General features: G+C 40.4%; 1 protein-coding gene across 1 annotated transcript; it reads right to left on the bottom strand.

Annotated features, from left to right (window-relative positions):
- Positions 1 to 641: 641 nt before the first annotated feature.
- LOC101482489 (G protein-activated inward rectifier potassium channel 1) lies at positions 642 to 15870 on the bottom strand. The gene is made up of 3 exons (XM_004567525.3): positions 14744 to 15870; positions 4099 to 4315; positions 642 to 3689 (listed from the first exon to the last, which is right to left on the bottom strand). Exons 1-3 carry the CDS (start codon positions 15410 to 15412, stop codon positions 3016 to 3018), a joined length of 1560 nt encoding a protein of 519 aa, XP_004567582.2. The 5' UTR covers positions 15413 to 15870; the 3' UTR covers positions 642 to 3015.
- Between the last annotated feature and the right edge of the window lie 2469 nt (positions 15871 to 18339).

The raw sequence follows: 18339 nt of genomic DNA, 5'->3' as shown, positions 1-18339 counted from the left end.
TTATACAGCATTATGTCTTTGATTTATTCTTTCCCACCACCATTTATCTGAGTTAATTTTATCTTAAGCTGGACGGAGGTCATTTCTTACTCTCAACTAGTTACATAATCACATTTCATTCTTCTGCTATTCTTTGCAGCATGACTAATAAACGCTTGACATCCTCTGATGTTTAAGTCTTATCTCTGCAAGATTTTCTGCGTATGGAGTACATGTGTCAGCAGCAATTATGCCACTTACCAAGCTCCTTTAACCTGTGATTTTTGGCAGCTTGAAAACTAAAATATAAGTAAATATATATAATATAAGTTGCAGCCAGAGGAGAAGGTTGAGGGCCTAGATTTAACTCGGTTAACCTTCCAGCCAGGGGTAACTACCTGAAGATTTTGTCTGAAGGATCTTGCTTGTCGTTCTAAAATTTGCTTCAAAACAGAACAAACTCACGCTCACGTTTAAGGCTTTAATATTTGATGAATGCTGATTTAGCCATCACAGCAGGTGACACATGAGCCGCTGATAGGTTCTGCAGGATGAAACTGCTCTGGATGTTGAGTACAGTGTGCAAATATACAAGCTGAGTCAAACAGAAAAGGCAATACAGCTTTTTTTTCATAGGGAAAAATCAGTGCTAACAGGCACAGTTGTGTTTTCAAAGAATTTATTATTTAGCAGTTGCAATATGAAGTAATCTTTCCTTTATATTGGCAATAATACACAGATCCTCTGACGTCATCTTCCCTGCATTCCTACATTGTTTTTTTTTGTTGCTGTTGTTTTTTTACATTTTGATAAACCAGTTAATAATGACAGAAAATCTGCAGTCTAAAATTGATTTGTGATTGCATTTGGCACCCCATGTGTAATGGTCCAATGCAAACAGTGCACCAAGAGGTAAAAATTGTTAAAATTGCACAATAGGTAATGCAGTTGCTCATGTGAGCATCCAAATAAATAGTAGTCCCTAAAACATATTAATGTAACATGTGTATCAGGGATCCACTTCAGGTTAAATTGTGTAAAGTTAAACCCTGTCCCCCTGTTGCTTTCTTGTATGGCACTCATGCAGTTTTTCTACTAAATTGTAGATAAGCCGTTGATTTTTTGTTAGCTTTATGTTAACTAGCTAATTAGGCTAATGTAAGCTGTGGATGTGGGATGAAAGGTCAATGTTAGCAAAAAAAAACAAAACAATGCCTAATCTTGAAAAAATTATCTAAATATGCACTGGATGTCTTCAGACATGATACTGTGTAAAAAGACTGAAGCTAAAGCTGCTGGATTTTACGTAAAAATAAATTTAATTAATTAAAGATGATATAGTCTTAGAACCTTACTCTCTTTTTCCATCCTCTGATTAGTGTTTGTGATGTCAGGCAAAAAAGCAAATAAAAACTCAAATCATTGTTAGGCAATAGGTGATAGTTATCTGATGTGTTTTAGCTAATGCATATTCCTCTATTGTTCTACAAAATGACTATCAACCAAAGTTAGTCAATAATAGGGACACACCAATCCTGCTTTTACCAATTCTGATCCAATACTGAGATCTTGGCATTGAGTATCTGTTGATCCGGTACCAGAGATAAATCAGTAAACTGTAATCCTCACTGTGAGGAAGAGTATCATTCCTTATGCTTTAGCTAGCACCAGGCTCAACTTAAATCATGCTTTCCTAACAAATACATGCATCCAAGAATAGAAATGTACTTGATTTTATATTTATTAATAAAATAATAAACAACAACAGGAAAAATTTATTTTATTATTTGTCTAATATATTTGCATTAGTCCGAGCTCAGTGCAAGCCTACTGCACACTGCTTTCATTGACAGTCATGCAAGTGTCTCCTTTACTTCCTCTCAATCTGAGTTCACCTGCTTTTACTGCTCCTCAATATATTGGTGTGAAGTTGAGCTGGCACAAGCACATTATGTAACCAAGAGTGTAATAAAGAGTAATAAAAGCTTCCAAACAAATGAAGGACCAAGAAAGAGAAAGCATCAACTGCTGCTTTGCTGTTAGCTTACTTAGTACTTTGTTAGCTTGGCCAATAGCAACCACTGTTGCTGCTGAGTGAATCAAATACAGTAAAAATGAATAGATTGGTCATAGATCATCTCGTTTTAAACAATATCCAATCCAGCCTTTACAATTAGGCTCGGACCAAAATCTGATCCAAATATCATATCGGCGCATTGCTAGTAAAGTGCACCTGGACTACAAAAAGACTACAAAAAGAAACCAGAGTGTGCCTGGTACAGAAATGTTGTGTCTTGCCTACAGATTGTACATATTCATATGCAAAATCTGTTTTTAGAGATTAGGTAGTATTTGACTACTACAGTAGGTTGTCCCGTAGCAAACAGCATCTGCTACAGATAAATTTTACATTGATACAAATGAGCAAACCTCTAAAACACTTTCTTATATTTTTGAACATTGTTTTATGTTTGGTAAAGGCTTAATTTAAACACCACTGCACACTTATTATATGAGAAATCAAGAATAATAAGTGAATCCAAAGCTTGACAGACTTGCCGTGCCTGGTTATCTTTGCTAAGAAGCCACTGGACAGTCACTGTTTTAAGGGAGCTGGTTTAGCAAATGATCAGTCTGATTTATAACTGCCACTTTGGTGCTTGTTCAATTTTAAAAAGTGGATACAGCAGTTTGAGGGCATAAGAAAGTCTTTGATGCAACTTCTGGGAAAAGAAATGAAAGGAACAAGCACAAGGACATAAATGTTAAAAGTCAGTGGGGGGCACAGATGGTGATATATCAAAACTGAGTCACAGTATGAGCGGATGGATGGCTTATTGGTGTTGTCCTTCTATTTGTGGCAATGGACAACTTAGTAAAGAGCCTGATAAGAAATACTGAAAACTGGAGAGAATCTGCAGAAATTACAAAAAAACAAACAAAATTAGATCACAGTAGACTTTACTTATATGCAATGCCCATCAAGCCTGATAAATTTTTCAAATTAGTTTTAGTCCTGAAGGTAGTTTGCAGATGTCAGCGGTCAGCATTCATTCTGCGCAGTTTGGGAGGCAGGTTGTCCTCTGGCCGACTCCCTACCAAGGAGATCTGGACTGGTGCTGGGGTTGGAGCAGCAATGGTGCTAATGGCTGTGGGCAATCTGTGCTTCTCCAGCTCACTCTCCTCAGCTTCTCCATCCAAAGACAACAGCTGGACCTGCTCCTCCGGATGTCCTTGCCTCACTACAGGGATGGAGCTGGACCTCAGCCTCTGAATACTAAGCGGCAGATCTCCTGTGCTGGAGGCCTTCCCCCCAGGCAAGGCTGACCCAGTCTTCAGCCCCCTCCAGAGATGCTCCTCCCTGCTGGAGCTCATGCGCTGGAGTTTGCTGGGCAGCCTGGAGACTTGATCGTCTACATGGTCTGCATTGTCAGCTGACAGGAGCCTCTCCCTGCGGCCTACTCGGCTGCTGTTCTTCAGCAGAGGCGAAGGGGGAGTAGGCGCAACAGGCAGGGGGTTGGGTGACGTCAGGGAGGACTTCTCCTCCTGCTCTTTGACACTGTAGGGAGGTGTGGGGACTTCAAAGGTGTTGTGGAACTGGGAGTAATCAACTCTGAAGAAGCCCTCTTCAAGAGACATGACAGGGAGGAAGCGATGACCCCACAAGACTTCATCTTCAGTGTAAGATGTCCTTGCCTGGCATGTCATACCTGAGATGAAGAGAAAAGACAGAGTAGAAAAAATTTTCAAATACAGACAGGGAAAAGACAAAGAGGAGATGACTAACACACTGTAACATTATGAGGAAAACTGAATTAAATAAAAATGGACTGACAGCCAGACAGGAAGCTGATATGAAAGTGGTGAACTGCTTCAGGGACAAGGGAGAGGGAAACATGAAAAACTAACAGAGATGGAAGCAGCCTTGTGTTTTGAATAATTAAACACCATGAAATTAAACATTGTGTTAAATATTTCATTTTATATTACTGAGAAGCTCCATCTAACACCTGCTAAATGATGATGAGACAAATGATAAGGGACAGCGATGCTTACACAAAGTTAGTTGTTTTTAAACAAGACAGCAAAAGGACCTCAGAAATAAGAATACGTTCTTACCAGTGGTCTCCACGATACCCTCCAGAATGACAACAATCTCAAACTGATCGTTCATGAGCGAGCGCTGTGACAGGTCGAAGAACGGGCTGTTGCTGTTGATCTCATGGCAGATAGTCAAAGGTGACACTAGGAAGAGCTGATCCGCCCCCGTCCCGAAACCTACATCCAGTTCACACTGATCCAGAGGCAGGAACTCGCCCTCTGGGGTCTGCCGAGACTGTGGACACAAATGAACAGGACATTTTAGCACAAACATTGAAGTTTATACCAACACTCCCACCAAGGCAGTGTAAGGAAGAAAAGATGTACATTAAATGGATTTTCTAATCTTTCATAAAAGGGGTTTTGAGGGTTTCTACAAAGATGGAGTCCTTCTGACTCTGAGGCAGATTGCTCTGCAGCCTCAAGTCAGAACTCCTGAGATTTTGACTCGTGAGGGACCTAGCTACATAAACTAGAAAGCCTGACTGAGATAATGCTGGTGATTGGCATTTAGCAACTTCATAAACTAGCAAGAGAGTCTTAAAATCACTGATATGAAGTGGACACTTTAAAACCTGACATTATTGTTACATTTTATTTGATTTAAAACAAAAACAAAGCAGAAAGCAAAGTGTAAAAAAATTCATGCCAATTCACAGTTTTGTACTAGGTTGTGGTCAGACTATGCTGGGACCAGTTGCCAGGCAACCAGCATAGACTCAAAGAAGTTACCGGTCATATCTGCCATGCAGACATGAAAGTGTCGAGAATCTTCTTGTCACCTAAATTATCTTTAGGACATTATCAGTGTGGTGTTTGCTGTTTATGGAAGTGTATTTCCAGCTGAGGAAAACACATCTGACAAAATGAATTAATTGAATCATATTGTCGTCATGTTAAAAAAAAAAACCCTCTGAATTTCAAAGTACTGCTTTGCTTTCATGTAGAACATGCAAATGACTCTACCTACACAGCTAAAAGGTTTTATGACCCATTTTAACACACATTTTAGAGCCCTGAACTTTCCTACACATCACCCGAAAGAGGTGCATGTGAGAGTGAAAGGGTCCAAAGCCACTGAAGCATTAACCAGTTTTTAGCCTGGAGTCTCATTGGTTCAAAGTCAGTGTGTTTGATTGAAGCTAATATTCCTGCACAAAAATAGCTTTTTACAGGCTATAGTTGAGTTGATGAGGACAGATTGTCAATCTGTCAGGTTTAACCTCTCCTTTGCAGTACCTACCACTTGGTGAGTACTTTTCATGTGAAACCCAACTACTGCTACTATATATATGCACATATTCTTTATCCTTGTGTTACGGCCCTAGCAGGGCCTCTCTCTCTCTCCTGAGGGTGCCTGTGTGGGCGTGTCCCACTACCTCCTGCCTGAGGTGCCACCTTTCCCTCCTGTACAGCTGACTCCCATCAGCAATTAAGGGTATTTAAGCCCAGAGCAGGGTGAGCTCTGGGCCAGAGTGCCATTTTGTGTGGGTACAGCTAGTGAGCTGTGTAGTGTGTTGTCCAGCTAGTGAGCTGTGTAGTGTGTTGTCCAGCTAGTGAGCTGCGCTTTCCTTTTGACTTTTTGCTTTATTTGACCAACGCCTGAGTTTTGTTTGTTTTGTTGGTGTTTTATGGTGATAACGGCTTGTCCATCTCTCTTAGTTGAGCTACTTTAATAAAACTCTTTAATTTAACCCTTTTGCCTCCTTGACTCCTTTTTCTGACCTGGACACCTTTTGTTACTTCCCCCTCACCGCCTAGACCTCTCAGGGGAACGTAACACCTTGATCAAAAGGTAACCGAAGCTGCGTTTAAAGTCCACTGGAATAGCATTGAAAAGGCAATTTCCTTCGGGAATTTCACATGGTACCATATGAAATTGGATACTTAGAGAGTTAAAGTGGGGAGAATGAGTTGTTTTTGGTGCTCAAAGGCAGACAGGGTGAAGCCTGTAAACTAGAAGTGGTCGCTGAGAATTGCTTCCATCAGCCACACTTATTGAAAAACGGGACCGTAATGAAGAAGATGTAGACATTATCTTTGGTCCCAGGCTCACTTGTGGTAGTACTGTTGCAAAACAACAGCAACTAAATACAAAGCGCTCCCAGAACTGCTTCGACAGACCTACACGTCTTGTCAGATGGGGACAAAAAGCTTTGGAAAAATCTGTTAATGTTACAGCAGCAATCTGTCGAGCCCCAACTGCTGTAACACTCAGATGGTAGGGTCAGAATTTGACATAAACAACATAAATCCCATGGATCCATCCTGCCTCGTATCAGCTTGTCAGGCTGGTCGTGGTGGTGCATTGGTGTGGAGGATATTTTCTTGGCACACTTTGCGCCTCTTAGCACCAACTGAGCATCATTTAAACTCCACAGCCTTGCTGATTATTGTTGATGACCATGTCCGTCCCTTTATTACCACAATGTATCTATCATTTGATGGCTGCTTCCAGCAACATTAACGCACCGTGTCATGAAGCTCAAACCATCTTAAACTTTCCAGCAAACATAATTAAACCCCTAACGCTGATCAAAACTGGTTGCAGTACAACTTAACCATAGACGGACAGACCATGCTCCTATACAGAGTTCATGTCAGAACATCTCTTACAACATGTGAAATAGATTACATCAATCCACCATTTAGGGTTTTTTTTTCTTCTTATAATTCTTTTCTCAATAATTATAATTAATTTCATTTCATTTATTCTAACTAACAAACCAACAACAAAGAAAAAAACCTTAAATGCAAACTTTCTCTACAAAGTCTAATCAAGATATCGAGGCAATGTTTAAGAAGTACCTCAAACCAATGCCAAAGTAACATCTGTGACGTCTTTCAATTGTTATATTGGAAGAAAAGACCACCAGCTAACAGCTATTCAGTACTGAAATTTCTACTGGGTGGTTTGTTGAGCACAACAATGAGTTCACTGTACTCAAATGGCCTCCACTGTCACAGATCTCAGTCAAACACAGCCTCTTTGGCATGTGGTGGAAAAAGAGATTTGCATCATGGATGCGCCGTCGACAAATTTGCAGCAACTGTGTGAAGCTGTCATATCAATATGAACCAAAAATTCTGATGGTTCCAAATCTATGATGAATTAAAGCAGTTCTGAATGCAAAAGGAGATCCAACACAATGTAAGCAATGTGGACCTAATGAAGTGTATTTTTGCTGTATAGTGGTAAAAGCAAGAACAACTGACCTGAGGAGGCAATAGCACTGAAATGTACTTGTCACACTGACTGGCAGACATGCAGGGTAAAAGTGAGAATGAAGGTGTTAAAACAATAGTCTCTCACCTTCCCAGCATCTCGTTCTGACAACCCAAGCACCAGTAATCTTTATTTCATTTTTTTTTTTTCATTCACTGTGTACACACCTCATAATTTCCAGCAGATTAGACCCCATTGAAATTCTCAGCAACAGTCTGGCCTTAAAAAAACCAACATTGTTGACCAAATGTAGACCAAATAGGGCAAATCTAAATAAGTAAAGTATGTGTTAAATGAAAATATCAAGAAAGAAGCTCAAAGAAAAGGCCAAAAAGAAAAAATACTGATAATACCCATATGAGTTCTAACATTTCATACATAAACAGAAGGGTGAAAATCATCTTTCCCCGTTGTTAATGTTTATTAGTAGATTAAATAGATTATATCTTCTTCCCGTCGCCTACTGTTAACTTTCATGAAGAGTGGCCTCCCCGGCCCTTTGAGCAAGGAGCCAATCGGTTCACAGATGGCAAACAGCCTGTCATTTGTATTCACCGTGATGTTGAGGACAGAAGGGTGTGACATTTCACAGGAAGACGTCTGTGCCCACAGATCCCCGGCTCGCCTTCTTGAGGGAAAGTGTCACCCATCATGCTGCATCAGTGGCTGCCGCTCACTGAACGCGCAGACGGGGAGCCGATGTAACATGTCCACTGAAGTTAAGTCGAAAAAGCAAGAAATGCGGATGTTTTTTATGTAACAGTGAGAACTCTACTTAAAAGGAAACAAGCAGAAAAAGCTGTAAAAAGCTACACCACCCACCGCGCCTTTGATCTGTCAGTCTACGGGGTGTATTCTCGTAACAAATAAAATAATGTTACTCGATTTGGGGATTTCATCAAGGAAGAGATGTAAAATCTCCTCAGTCAGAGTCTGATCATGCCTGGAATGGAGGGGTGCCTGCATAGGGTGGCTTTGCCAAACCAAACAAACTGCTTCTGTTTACCTTTGCCATTAAAGATAAAGTAATTCCATCTTTGATGCCTAAAACAATCAGGTCATGTCCGCTGTAAAGTGTTTTGGCAACTGTTAAGCCATTAAATGCATTAATCTGTTTACTCCAGCTGGACTTCCTGGATCGATTGTCTTACCGGTAGCCACTATAAATAACAGACACCCTTACAAAAGCAGCCCTTCCTTTTGCTTTTGGTCTAAATCCCAGCTTATAGGATTACATCGTCTGACATTAAATACTTTTCACTTTATTGCTGAGAGCTTGGAGATATTACTCTCACTCTGCATGATAAATATAAAGTGGCATTCATCGGGCAGTTTGCTTAGCTTAGCAGCACAAAGCTATCATTTCAAAGCAGCAACCTCCAGGGCTGAGAAATGAGTAGCAAAAACAGTAGTTCCTGCATTGGCTACTTGTGGCTGGCTTCAAAAGCAAGACAGTCCCCACTGACTCCTGTGGGGAAATACCCAACTTCAGCAATGAATTTAACACTTTTACAGCCTTTAATAAAAAAAACTTTACAGTAGCTCCTTTTAGAGCACACCCATTTTTATGTTTTTTTTTATGTTTGTTTTTATTGTTGATGTCATTATCTGACAAATATGACCTCCTGCTTGGTACAGACTGTATGCTACAGAACTTGTCCTGTCTCCAGCCCCTCACTCCCAAACTGGCTGCAGCACATGGTTGTTTCCTGTTAAAAAGGAGTTTTTCCTTCCTGCTGTTGCCAAGTCTTTGCTCATATGGGTCTTCTGATTGTTAGGGTTTTCTCTCTGTTATTATTAAGGCTTTACCTTACATTACCAAGTGCCTTGATTATTGAGAACTGAACCCTCTTGTCTAACTATGGTATAGATAAGAGGGTGGGAAAATGCTAACATTGAGGCTCTTCAATTATGCCTCTGATGTTTTCATATTTACACTTAGTGAACAGTAAAATGCAGTCCAGTGTGGTAATAGGTATTGCTGCTTAAATCATTTTTATCCAGCTTAATTATCCATCTAACTGCCCTTCTTTTTAGCAGCAATCTTTATGACATCAAAAACAGGCAAAGCTCAAGATTTCCTTCTATTTAAATATAATAATGGTGCTACTGCACTAGATTTTCCCATTTGGAAACCAGTGTACTGGTAAGTCATTTATTTCTGGGTGTAAAGGTAAAACTGCTGATTTTAATAAATCCTCACTGCTTGCCTCACTAGCGCTGTAGTGCTACAACAGAGTTATACCCCTGCCAAGGACGCAGAAAGCTGCTGGATTGCTTTAACAATGTAAAAGCCTTGTGTGTTCTCTTAGTGCTGCTAAACAGTCAGCGCCACAGGGGGGAAATTAATGGCCTTTGGAAGAGGTCCTGATATGGAGGGGGTGCTTAATTTACCAAGCCACCTGAGATTCAAGTTGAGTGAAGGCAGGCCCTCTCCCTGGTGACTCACTTCCCCTTCAGTGAGAGTTTGTGTGGACTGTGTGTGCAAATGCATGTGTTTGAGAAAGATACTAAACCCAGACATCAACAATGCAACACAAATGTATTACTTTTGTGTTTGACATGCAAATGTGGACATGTGTCCAGCTACTGGGCTTTGAGCGGGAGATAAAATGTGATTCTCGCACAGACGTTGCATTCTATCTCTCAATCTGTCTGCCACAACATTATCGCTTTTCTTTTTTTGCCTCTTCTTCTCTTCTTTCTTCTGCTTTCCCTGCTTGTCCTTCAGAGTTAGACGGTGGCAGATGTTACGAGTCATGCCGGCATATCTGCCGGCCTGTCTCGCTAAGCTCCTGCATGCATGCCTGTCTCTCTGCTTCTCGCCCTTATCACTTATCTCCTGCTGTGGACCAACCTACTGAGACAAGCTTCTGTTGACACTGACGAGCACCGCCCAGCTGTCACTCTCCCCCGCTGCATTTTTGTTCAGTCTTGTTTGCCGCACTTGCTGCTGTCTACTGCTTCCATCTCCTTTGTCCTACCAATTTTTTTTCTTGCCAAGATAAGCTCGTTACGACCGCGCTCTGACGGCAACCCACACGCCTGCATGTTTCCATTTTAATATTATATTTCACTTGTGCTGCAGGGGTCAGAGCACCTCTGCATTCCACTGGTTTATTAATTAATGCTGCATCAATATTAATGGAATTTCAAGGACTTTTATGTTTTTACATTAACATGCATTGTGGATATAGGGTGGGCAGTACTGCCAGAGAGCTGTGTTTCTGCTCATAATTAAGTTTGTTATGTGCAACCATAAAATTGGGATCTACTATTATATTTCACCAGGCACAAGTTAATTACTTGTGTCTGGTGAAATATAATACAGCCTAAAGCTTCATTCTTTCTAGTTCTCTTAAAAGTGGCTATATGTATGTACACTATGCCAACAAATGCCTTGAAATACACTTGTCTAACAGCAGTATTGAACTGGATGCAGTTGAATGGGTTCATGAATTCACATCTAGCACTGCAAACTGGTTACTTGAATCTTACATTCAGGACGAATAACCCGGTTTTTATCCTGGTGCCATAACCCATAACTAACTCTTCGTTCTTGTGAGTATTTTTGAATCATTCTAAAATGTGTTTTGTGGACTTAGAGAGGGAATTTCACTGCAGCCCTGTGGATGGTAATCCTGGTATTACTGTAGTTGGAATTTGATTTGTATTGCTATCAGCAAGTCTGATGTTTTCCATTGCTGGACTTCCCTACTCCTGCTCTTCGTCACAAATGCTGTGGCAGCCAAAGGGTGGAGGGTGTCACATTTGGTGTTCTCAGGATCTGCTTTTTCCAGCTGATTTAGTTCTGATAGCTCCTTCAAGCCATGACCTCCAGTTTGCAATGGGTTAGTTTGCTTCAGAATGTGCAGCAAATGTGTAAAGCGCTTTGAGTGCTCAGAAGAGTAGAAAAGCGCTATATAAGAACCAGTCCATTTACCAAAATTAGCACCTCCAAGTTTAAGGCCATGGTTTTCAGGCAGAAAGGATGGAGTGCCCACTCCGACCTGGGAATAAGTTGCTAGCCCGAGTGAAGAAGTTCAGGTATCTCCGAGTCTTGGTCACAAGTCACGGAAGAAGGGAGTGGGAGATTGAAATAAGGCTACAATGTTTAAAGTAAATCTTTTATATTCTTATCGCATCTTCTAGACAAGTCCCACATGTCACTGAGCTTGTCGATAAAAGAGACATGTGAAATGGAAAGAGGCACGCCCACCATCACCTCCTACTTTACATTTCTACTTGTGCTTCAGTCCTCTAAACTTCTACTGATGAAACTCAGTAAAATTCACATCCAGCAGTTAGAGGGCAAACTCAAGGAGATCAGTGTTGGCTTTAATGTTCATAGCCACTAGACGCCCACGTAGCAAGGGGGAATTATTTAGGACTCCAGTGACAGTTTCTTACATCATTGTGTAAAAGAGTCAGAAAATACATAGCTGAAGAGTCCAAATACTCCACCAAGTATTCTTTTCTGTAATAATTCACTGACTGCACACACACCAACTTTACTTTTTCCCAAAAGTCCAGAGTATCCAGGTCCCACAGCATATTTATGGCCCATGCCTAGGTATCTCCGTGCCACCGTACGTTTGCACTGCTCCATCATTAGGATTTACTGCAGCATGCCTCATTTCTTCAGCCAGCTTTGTGGGCAAAAAATCTGACAGTGACCTTGAGTGGCGTGCTACCTGAACATGAGCCATGGCATCGTTTGCACAGTGCAGCTGTAGTACTAGAGGGCTATGTTGAATCAATCTACTCTACAATACACCGCTGTGCAGTCTGACAACACAGTGACGTACATGGGCAGGAAAAAAGGAACAATGCAGCAGTGTTACAATCATACCCTGCACACAGATTTCACAGCACGATTAGTCCAGGATCCAAAGATGATGAAGGCTTCTTCTTAAAATATCACAATCAGCTAATGTGGACAAGACTTATGAATTCATCAAACAGGTTTTGACCCTTTACTGCAGGTTAATTGAATATTTTTATTTTTATTTTTATTTTACACGTGATTCATGTGTCCTGGACATCTGACCTTCCATTAACACATAAATGATTGTAGCTTAAAAATATCATTTAATGATCATTACTCACTGGCAGAAATCCCAGGTCAGGATCATCACATACATTTAATCAACTGATCTTAGAAAGGAAGCCAAGGACTGTTTAAATAAAGTCTGAAAAAAAAAAGCTGATGGATGAAAGCACTCTAAACAGCAAATGTTTACCATGCAGTAATTAAGCAGCACTCCAGGCTGGCACGTTCACTTAAACTTGAGACGTGAGACAAGACCAAGAAAGCTACCTGCACAGCTAAAGTACTGGGTCTCCATTATGTATCTAATCAGCAACAGTAATGCAGCATTTGTTCCAGTACGTTCTGCTGTGAATGCTACAAATCACACCTGACTGATGAATTCAGTTCCAGTATCAGGAACCGAATACAGCTTAAACTTTCATAACAATTCCTCTTTAATGATAAATCTACAGTGGCTCTGATTGAGGCTGAAATTTTACAGCGTGTCCCGTGGGTGTTTGTTTTACTGCTTTCACTCTGTTATTTCAAACAGGACAGAATGCATTAGAGGTGACTATGCAGAGTGTAAAACGGCCTGAAATGAACTGCTCTCCTCTGCAGAGGGAGGAAAGTTGATGATGGTGCATTCTGTGTGATTATTCATCTGTGAGACTGGTGATTAAGTGCAATCAAGACACTATATTTTTCCTTTGCCTTTCTCAGCTGTTAATTAAAGGACAATTGATAAAGTAATGAAAGAAAAATGGGAGAAAGAGCTGAAACAGTGGCAGTAATAAGGCTTTTAATAATGAGTGACTTTTATTTATTATTTCTTTCTTTTTATTGAAGTCAAATGAAAAATAGAGGGATTAAAACATTTTAAAAGGACTTTAAACATTTTTTTCTGTTGACTTGGTTAAGAAAACAAAATAAACAACTAAGTACAATCAACTCGTTGGTGTGAGTTCATAAAAGTGAGCCGTCACTGAAGATCACCTCACAACTCCAAAGGAGTAACAAAAGCACAGATAACTGTCACAACAAAGCGCTATTAAGGTTTAAACTGATGAACACTGCTACAGGGAGCTTATGCGGGCTCATACAAAGTCCTCAAATTGTGATGAATTGTTGTGTTTGGACTTTTTTCAGCACCTGAGATACACAGACACTGTTGAGCACTGTCCATCAGTCATAAGGTCTGCAGGCCAAAAAGAAATGTTGCTTAGAGGACTTGAGAAAAGCATTCCCCTGGTGAGAGACTGCTGTTTGAAGCTGCAGTTTCAGTCTATTTCAGTTGTGAAATTGCATGACACAAAATGTTTTCCTCTTCCCTTTTATCATAGCCGACAGCAGCTGCCTCAGCTCTCCTTTCATCCTCCGGATTTTTATTTTTATTTTTTGCAGCGCTGAAAGGCAGCAGTTGCTCTGGTAAAATGCCAAATCACTGTCACGTCTCAGTATTTAATAGTTACATTTTGTCCTGTCTTTAGGAAAGAGTGGCCACAGGAATTACAGCCATTGTAGCCGGTTAACTTTAGAAATGATCTTTTAACCAAGTGCTTGTGCTGTAGTTGGCCACAAACTATTTCCTGGGGGAGGCATTCATCTCATCTGTGGACAGCTTAAGTTGAGGCTGAATTTGAATATACAACCCACTGACAGCCATACTGCTGACTGAAGGAGGGGTGGGGGGCAGTTTGTGATGACCCTCGCTGAAGCAGGCGGCTCACTCAGCATCTCAGAAATGAAGAGAGGAGAGCTGATAAACACAGAGCTGAAATACACAGCCTGTAGCTGTAAGTAGGATGCTCCGGGGAGTAAATGGCCACTTATTAAAGCACAACTCACGATGGAGCCTCGCTATAAAAGCAGAGCCCCTACAGCAGGGATGCTAAACTCATTTCAAATCACGTACAGGCTGATCTTAAACCTCTGGTAGTTCATTGTCCAGACTGTTCTGTACCTATAAAATATAAATCTTCCATTAGGTCAGAAAAAACGTACAATTTATCTATTACTTAATTACTTTGGTGTAGTGTGTGAATGGAAGTTGTTGTTCATATATATATATATATATATATATATATATATATATATATATATATATATATATATATATATATATATATATAGGAAAAGCTCTAACACTTGGAGAGTTACAGTTAAAAGTTCTAAGTCCATGCTTTCCTTCGTATATTCCAGGCCATCCAGTGGGAATCTTTGCCCTGAAATAGTCAAATCTGGGAATTAACAGAAATTCGGTGCATGGCTTGAAAAACGGTCACAACACTTAACACACACTTAACAATTTGAGAGTGTATTTTATTCAGACACAACACGTTCAGAGTTGAGGTGGCGCAGGAGAAACATCCTCTGGCTATTACCCAGGTAACGCGCGTGCTTACCTTTATGAGTTTGCACCTGATCTGAGCGGACACCATGTGGCTGTTTCGCAGGTTTCCCACTCGGAACATGAGGCATAACTTCCCGTCCCGCTGCGAAATGACCGCGTCCTGGCTGAACATCAGCGTCTCCGCGCGCTTCTTGGGCTGCGACATCTTGATGAACATGCAGCCAATCAGGAAAGCGTCCACGATGGAGCCCAGCAGCGACTGGAAGAGGAAGAGGATGATACCCTCAGGACACTTTTCCGTGATGTACCGGTGGCCGTAGCCGATGGTCGCCTCGGTCTCGATGAAGAACAAGAACGCAGAGGGAAAGTTGTAGACGTTGGCGACGCACGGGGTGTAGGACGAGTTGTGGCCGCCGTAGCTCAGGTCTCCGCGGATGTAAGCGATGACCCACCACATCGAAGCCATGACCAGCCACGCCACCGTGTACGTGAGGATGAAGATGAGCAGGTTCCAGCGCCACTTTAGATCCACCAGCGTGGTGAATAGATCAGAGATGTACCTGCTGGTTTCACTCCCAAGGTTACCGTGCTGGACATTGCAGCGGCCGTTCTTCTCTACAAATCGCTGCCTCTTTTTCTTCACCGGCGCGGAAAAAGTCATGATCCGGTTGGTGTTTACAACCTGGTAGTCCTCGCCAAATTTCCGCCGTATGGCTGACATTGTGTGCTTTCGGTCACCTTACTGGCAACGATCAGTTCTTGTGCAGAATCGGGCTCTTTGCGCAAGTTTGGCACCGTCTAACCAAAACCGTGCAACAGCATTCAGCCAAGACATGCCCCGCTCGCATCCCACGAGATGGAGATGCGCTTCTTTCCGGTAAATTAATCGTAGGCTAAATGAGCCGAGATTCTGCGCAATACATCATTCATACTCGGTCCCTTTTTCGGTCCCAAGTGATAACTTTTTTTCTTTTTTTATTACGATACCATCCGTTTAGGGAGCCGTACAAAAAATGATGTCAGTGTTAGCTGCTTTTAATCAGGCTAACTAGATTCAAAAGTCTGTGTCCTTGGGTCCTTTGTAGATCCAGTGCTGTGTCAGTAAACCTGTGCGTTAATAAGACGGCAGGCTCCAGCGCGCGCTTGTGCCCGAGGAAATACGTCCTGGTAGGAGTGACTTCAAATTAAAGACTGTAGAGGAACTGCAGCACGGATGGCAGATTTCACTTTCACGGGGGGTGGGCTTACGTGGGGATACAGACCAGGGAGTGCTTTTTTCTTTTTATTTCATTTTTCCTTTTTGCCTATTTCCAATAATTCGAAAGCATAAACATTCAAATTCACCATTGACCGCATTACTATCCTTAGTCTGTGTTTTCGACTTGTTTTTTATATGCTTTGAAATCTGTTTGTTATTACTAAATTATCGAGGTGCCCATCACCAGAGAACATTGTGCTGTACTATAAAATCGTGTCATTACGAGTATGGCGCCTGGTGGTGGATGTTTATCTCCACCTAGTGTTTCTACAGTGGAAGTAAATGAAATCGGATGACAGTGGTCGTTCATTGTAAAGTTCCAGCTTGAGAGCGATGAAATGTTTATTTAAAAGGGTTTATTCAGAATATGAAATTCATCGGTTGATATTGAAAATGGAATTATAATCTATGGTACTGATGTTTTCGGAGTAATGAGATGAGTCATGTCATCAGCACATGTTATATGTGCATATATTCTGTGTGTGTGTGTGTGTGTGTGTTTTAATAGACTCAAAACGGTGTTTTAATCTATTTTCACGTTATAACGTGAAAATAGATTAAAACACCGTTTTGAAGACGTTTCATGCTTTAAAGTCTTTTGCACCAGCAGATGGCTGCCCCTCACTGAGCCTTTTTTTTTTTGTTAAAAGGGAGTTTTTTCCATCCCACTGTCGCCAAGTGCTTCCTCAAAAGGAGTCTTCTGATTGTTGGGGTTCTCGGTTTTGTTGAAGGATCTATACTTTGCTTTATAAATGCAATCAAATTGAATTGAATAGAATTTGGCTTTCTATAGCTGCAAACACCTTTATCAAATATTTTTGAATTTTTAATTGTTTTTTTCTCCACGGTATTTATTTTTAATTTAACTTTTCATATGTGTTGCTTTAATCATTTTTGTTCAGCACTTTGTAACTTTGTTTAGAAAATAAATTGCTTATATACAGCTATTTGAATTGGCTGAGTGGTTAGGATGATGCAGGTCATCGGGATCAAACACAGAATAAAACAACCACCAGAAAGCAGGAAATGAAGTATTCTACAATGAAATCATAATAATTGTGTATGGAAAAATGTCAGTCAGAACACTAAGTTAAAACATATTGGTTGATGTTTGCAGAAGATACAGGTTTTGTGGGGATTACCAATTGTATATTACTGATATATAAAGTGCAATTACATACATGTTTACACAATGTATTGAAAGGGGGCTTCATAAACTAGTAAGTAATGAAAACTCTGCTGTTTCCATACAACAAGAAAAGGCAATGTCACTCAAATAATTCAAACTCTTTTTTTATATATAGATTTCTACAAACACAACATTGTGCGTTCTCTCACCTCTTCCTTTAACAATGCTCTGAAGTGTTTGGGAACTGAGGAGTACTTTTAAACGTTTAAGTGTTTTATTGTTCTGTCTTGATAAAAGATTTCAGTTCTTCAGAAGCCCGGGATGTCTTGAGTTGTACTTTCTGTTTCATTATTCAGGAATTACAGACAGGAGGGCTTTGCACCCACACACCCACACCCTTTTATTACTGAATCAAATCATGTTACTAGAAACACCTTGCAGTTTTTCCTTGTTTTGCTGAAATAAGCAACATCAAAGTTGCTCAGAAAGGTGTATATGTTGTTCAGGATCAATAGAGTCTTGTATATTTGCCCAGACTTTCTTTCACAATGACCTGTAGTTAATCACTCTCCATTTTTATTACTGAAATACTGCACTGTTCTGCAATACTATTTATAAAGCAACCATGTTAACCAGTTACTAGGATTTTTCACACAACATTTCCAGACTCCCGTTGTTTCTGTTCTGTATTTTTAGAAGCACCATATTCAAACTGTGGATATTTTTTAAAATGATTAATAAAAAAAACTATGTTTCAGTATTTGAAATTATACCTTGAAGTATAAGATCCCTGTATTCAGTTTAATGTACGTTTTACAGTGTCACAACTCTTCTGGGAACAGGGCTGTATATATACCAGCGCACACAAACATACAGCATGATCCTGCTCTAATAGTTTGATATGATATTCCTCTTTTTGAATTCAAATGTAAGAATGTGGGATATATATTGAACTTATGAATGAGAAGATTAGATCACATGAGATGATTTTCCTCCCTGCTTGTGTTCTTTAGATCGCGTATCTTTGAGTTACCGTGGACCACAAATCTAAATTAATTCCCAAACTATCATATCAAAGCATTTCTTAAACTATGCCAACATACAAAGATAAGATAGCTTTGTGTGAGTGCACCGAGTGTAAGGATTTTTGGCTATTAAAAAAAATAATAATTAAGCTGTAAATGATACTTGACTTAAAAAAAAAACGAAAACATTTGTGCAATACAGGAAGCCATCATTTACCTGAACCACACACACTCAG

The sequence above is a fragment of the Maylandia zebra genome, linkage group LG8 (assembly GCF_041146795.1).
Source record: "Maylandia zebra isolate NMK-2024a linkage group LG8, Mzebra_GT3a, whole genome shotgun sequence".
NCBI classification, from domain to species: domain Eukaryota; kingdom Metazoa; phylum Chordata; class Actinopteri; order Cichliformes; family Cichlidae; genus Maylandia; species Maylandia zebra.
This window is presented reverse-complemented; position numbering and strand designations above follow the sequence as displayed.

Excerpts from the sequence above, each read along its gene's own strand:
- LOC101482489 (XM_004567525.3), bottom strand. The coding sequence starts at position 15,412 with ATGTCAGCCATACGGCGGAAATTTGGCGAGGACTACCAGGTTGTAAAC. Across the intron at positions 4,316-14,743 it reads TCAGGTGCAAACTCATAAAG|TCTCGGCAGACCCCAGAGGG; the intron begins GTAAGCACGCGC and ends TTGTGTCCACAG. Across the intron at positions 3,690-4,098 it reads GGGTATCGTGGAGACCACTG|GTATGACATGCCAGGCAAGG; the intron begins GTAAGAACGTAT and ends TCTTCATCTCAG.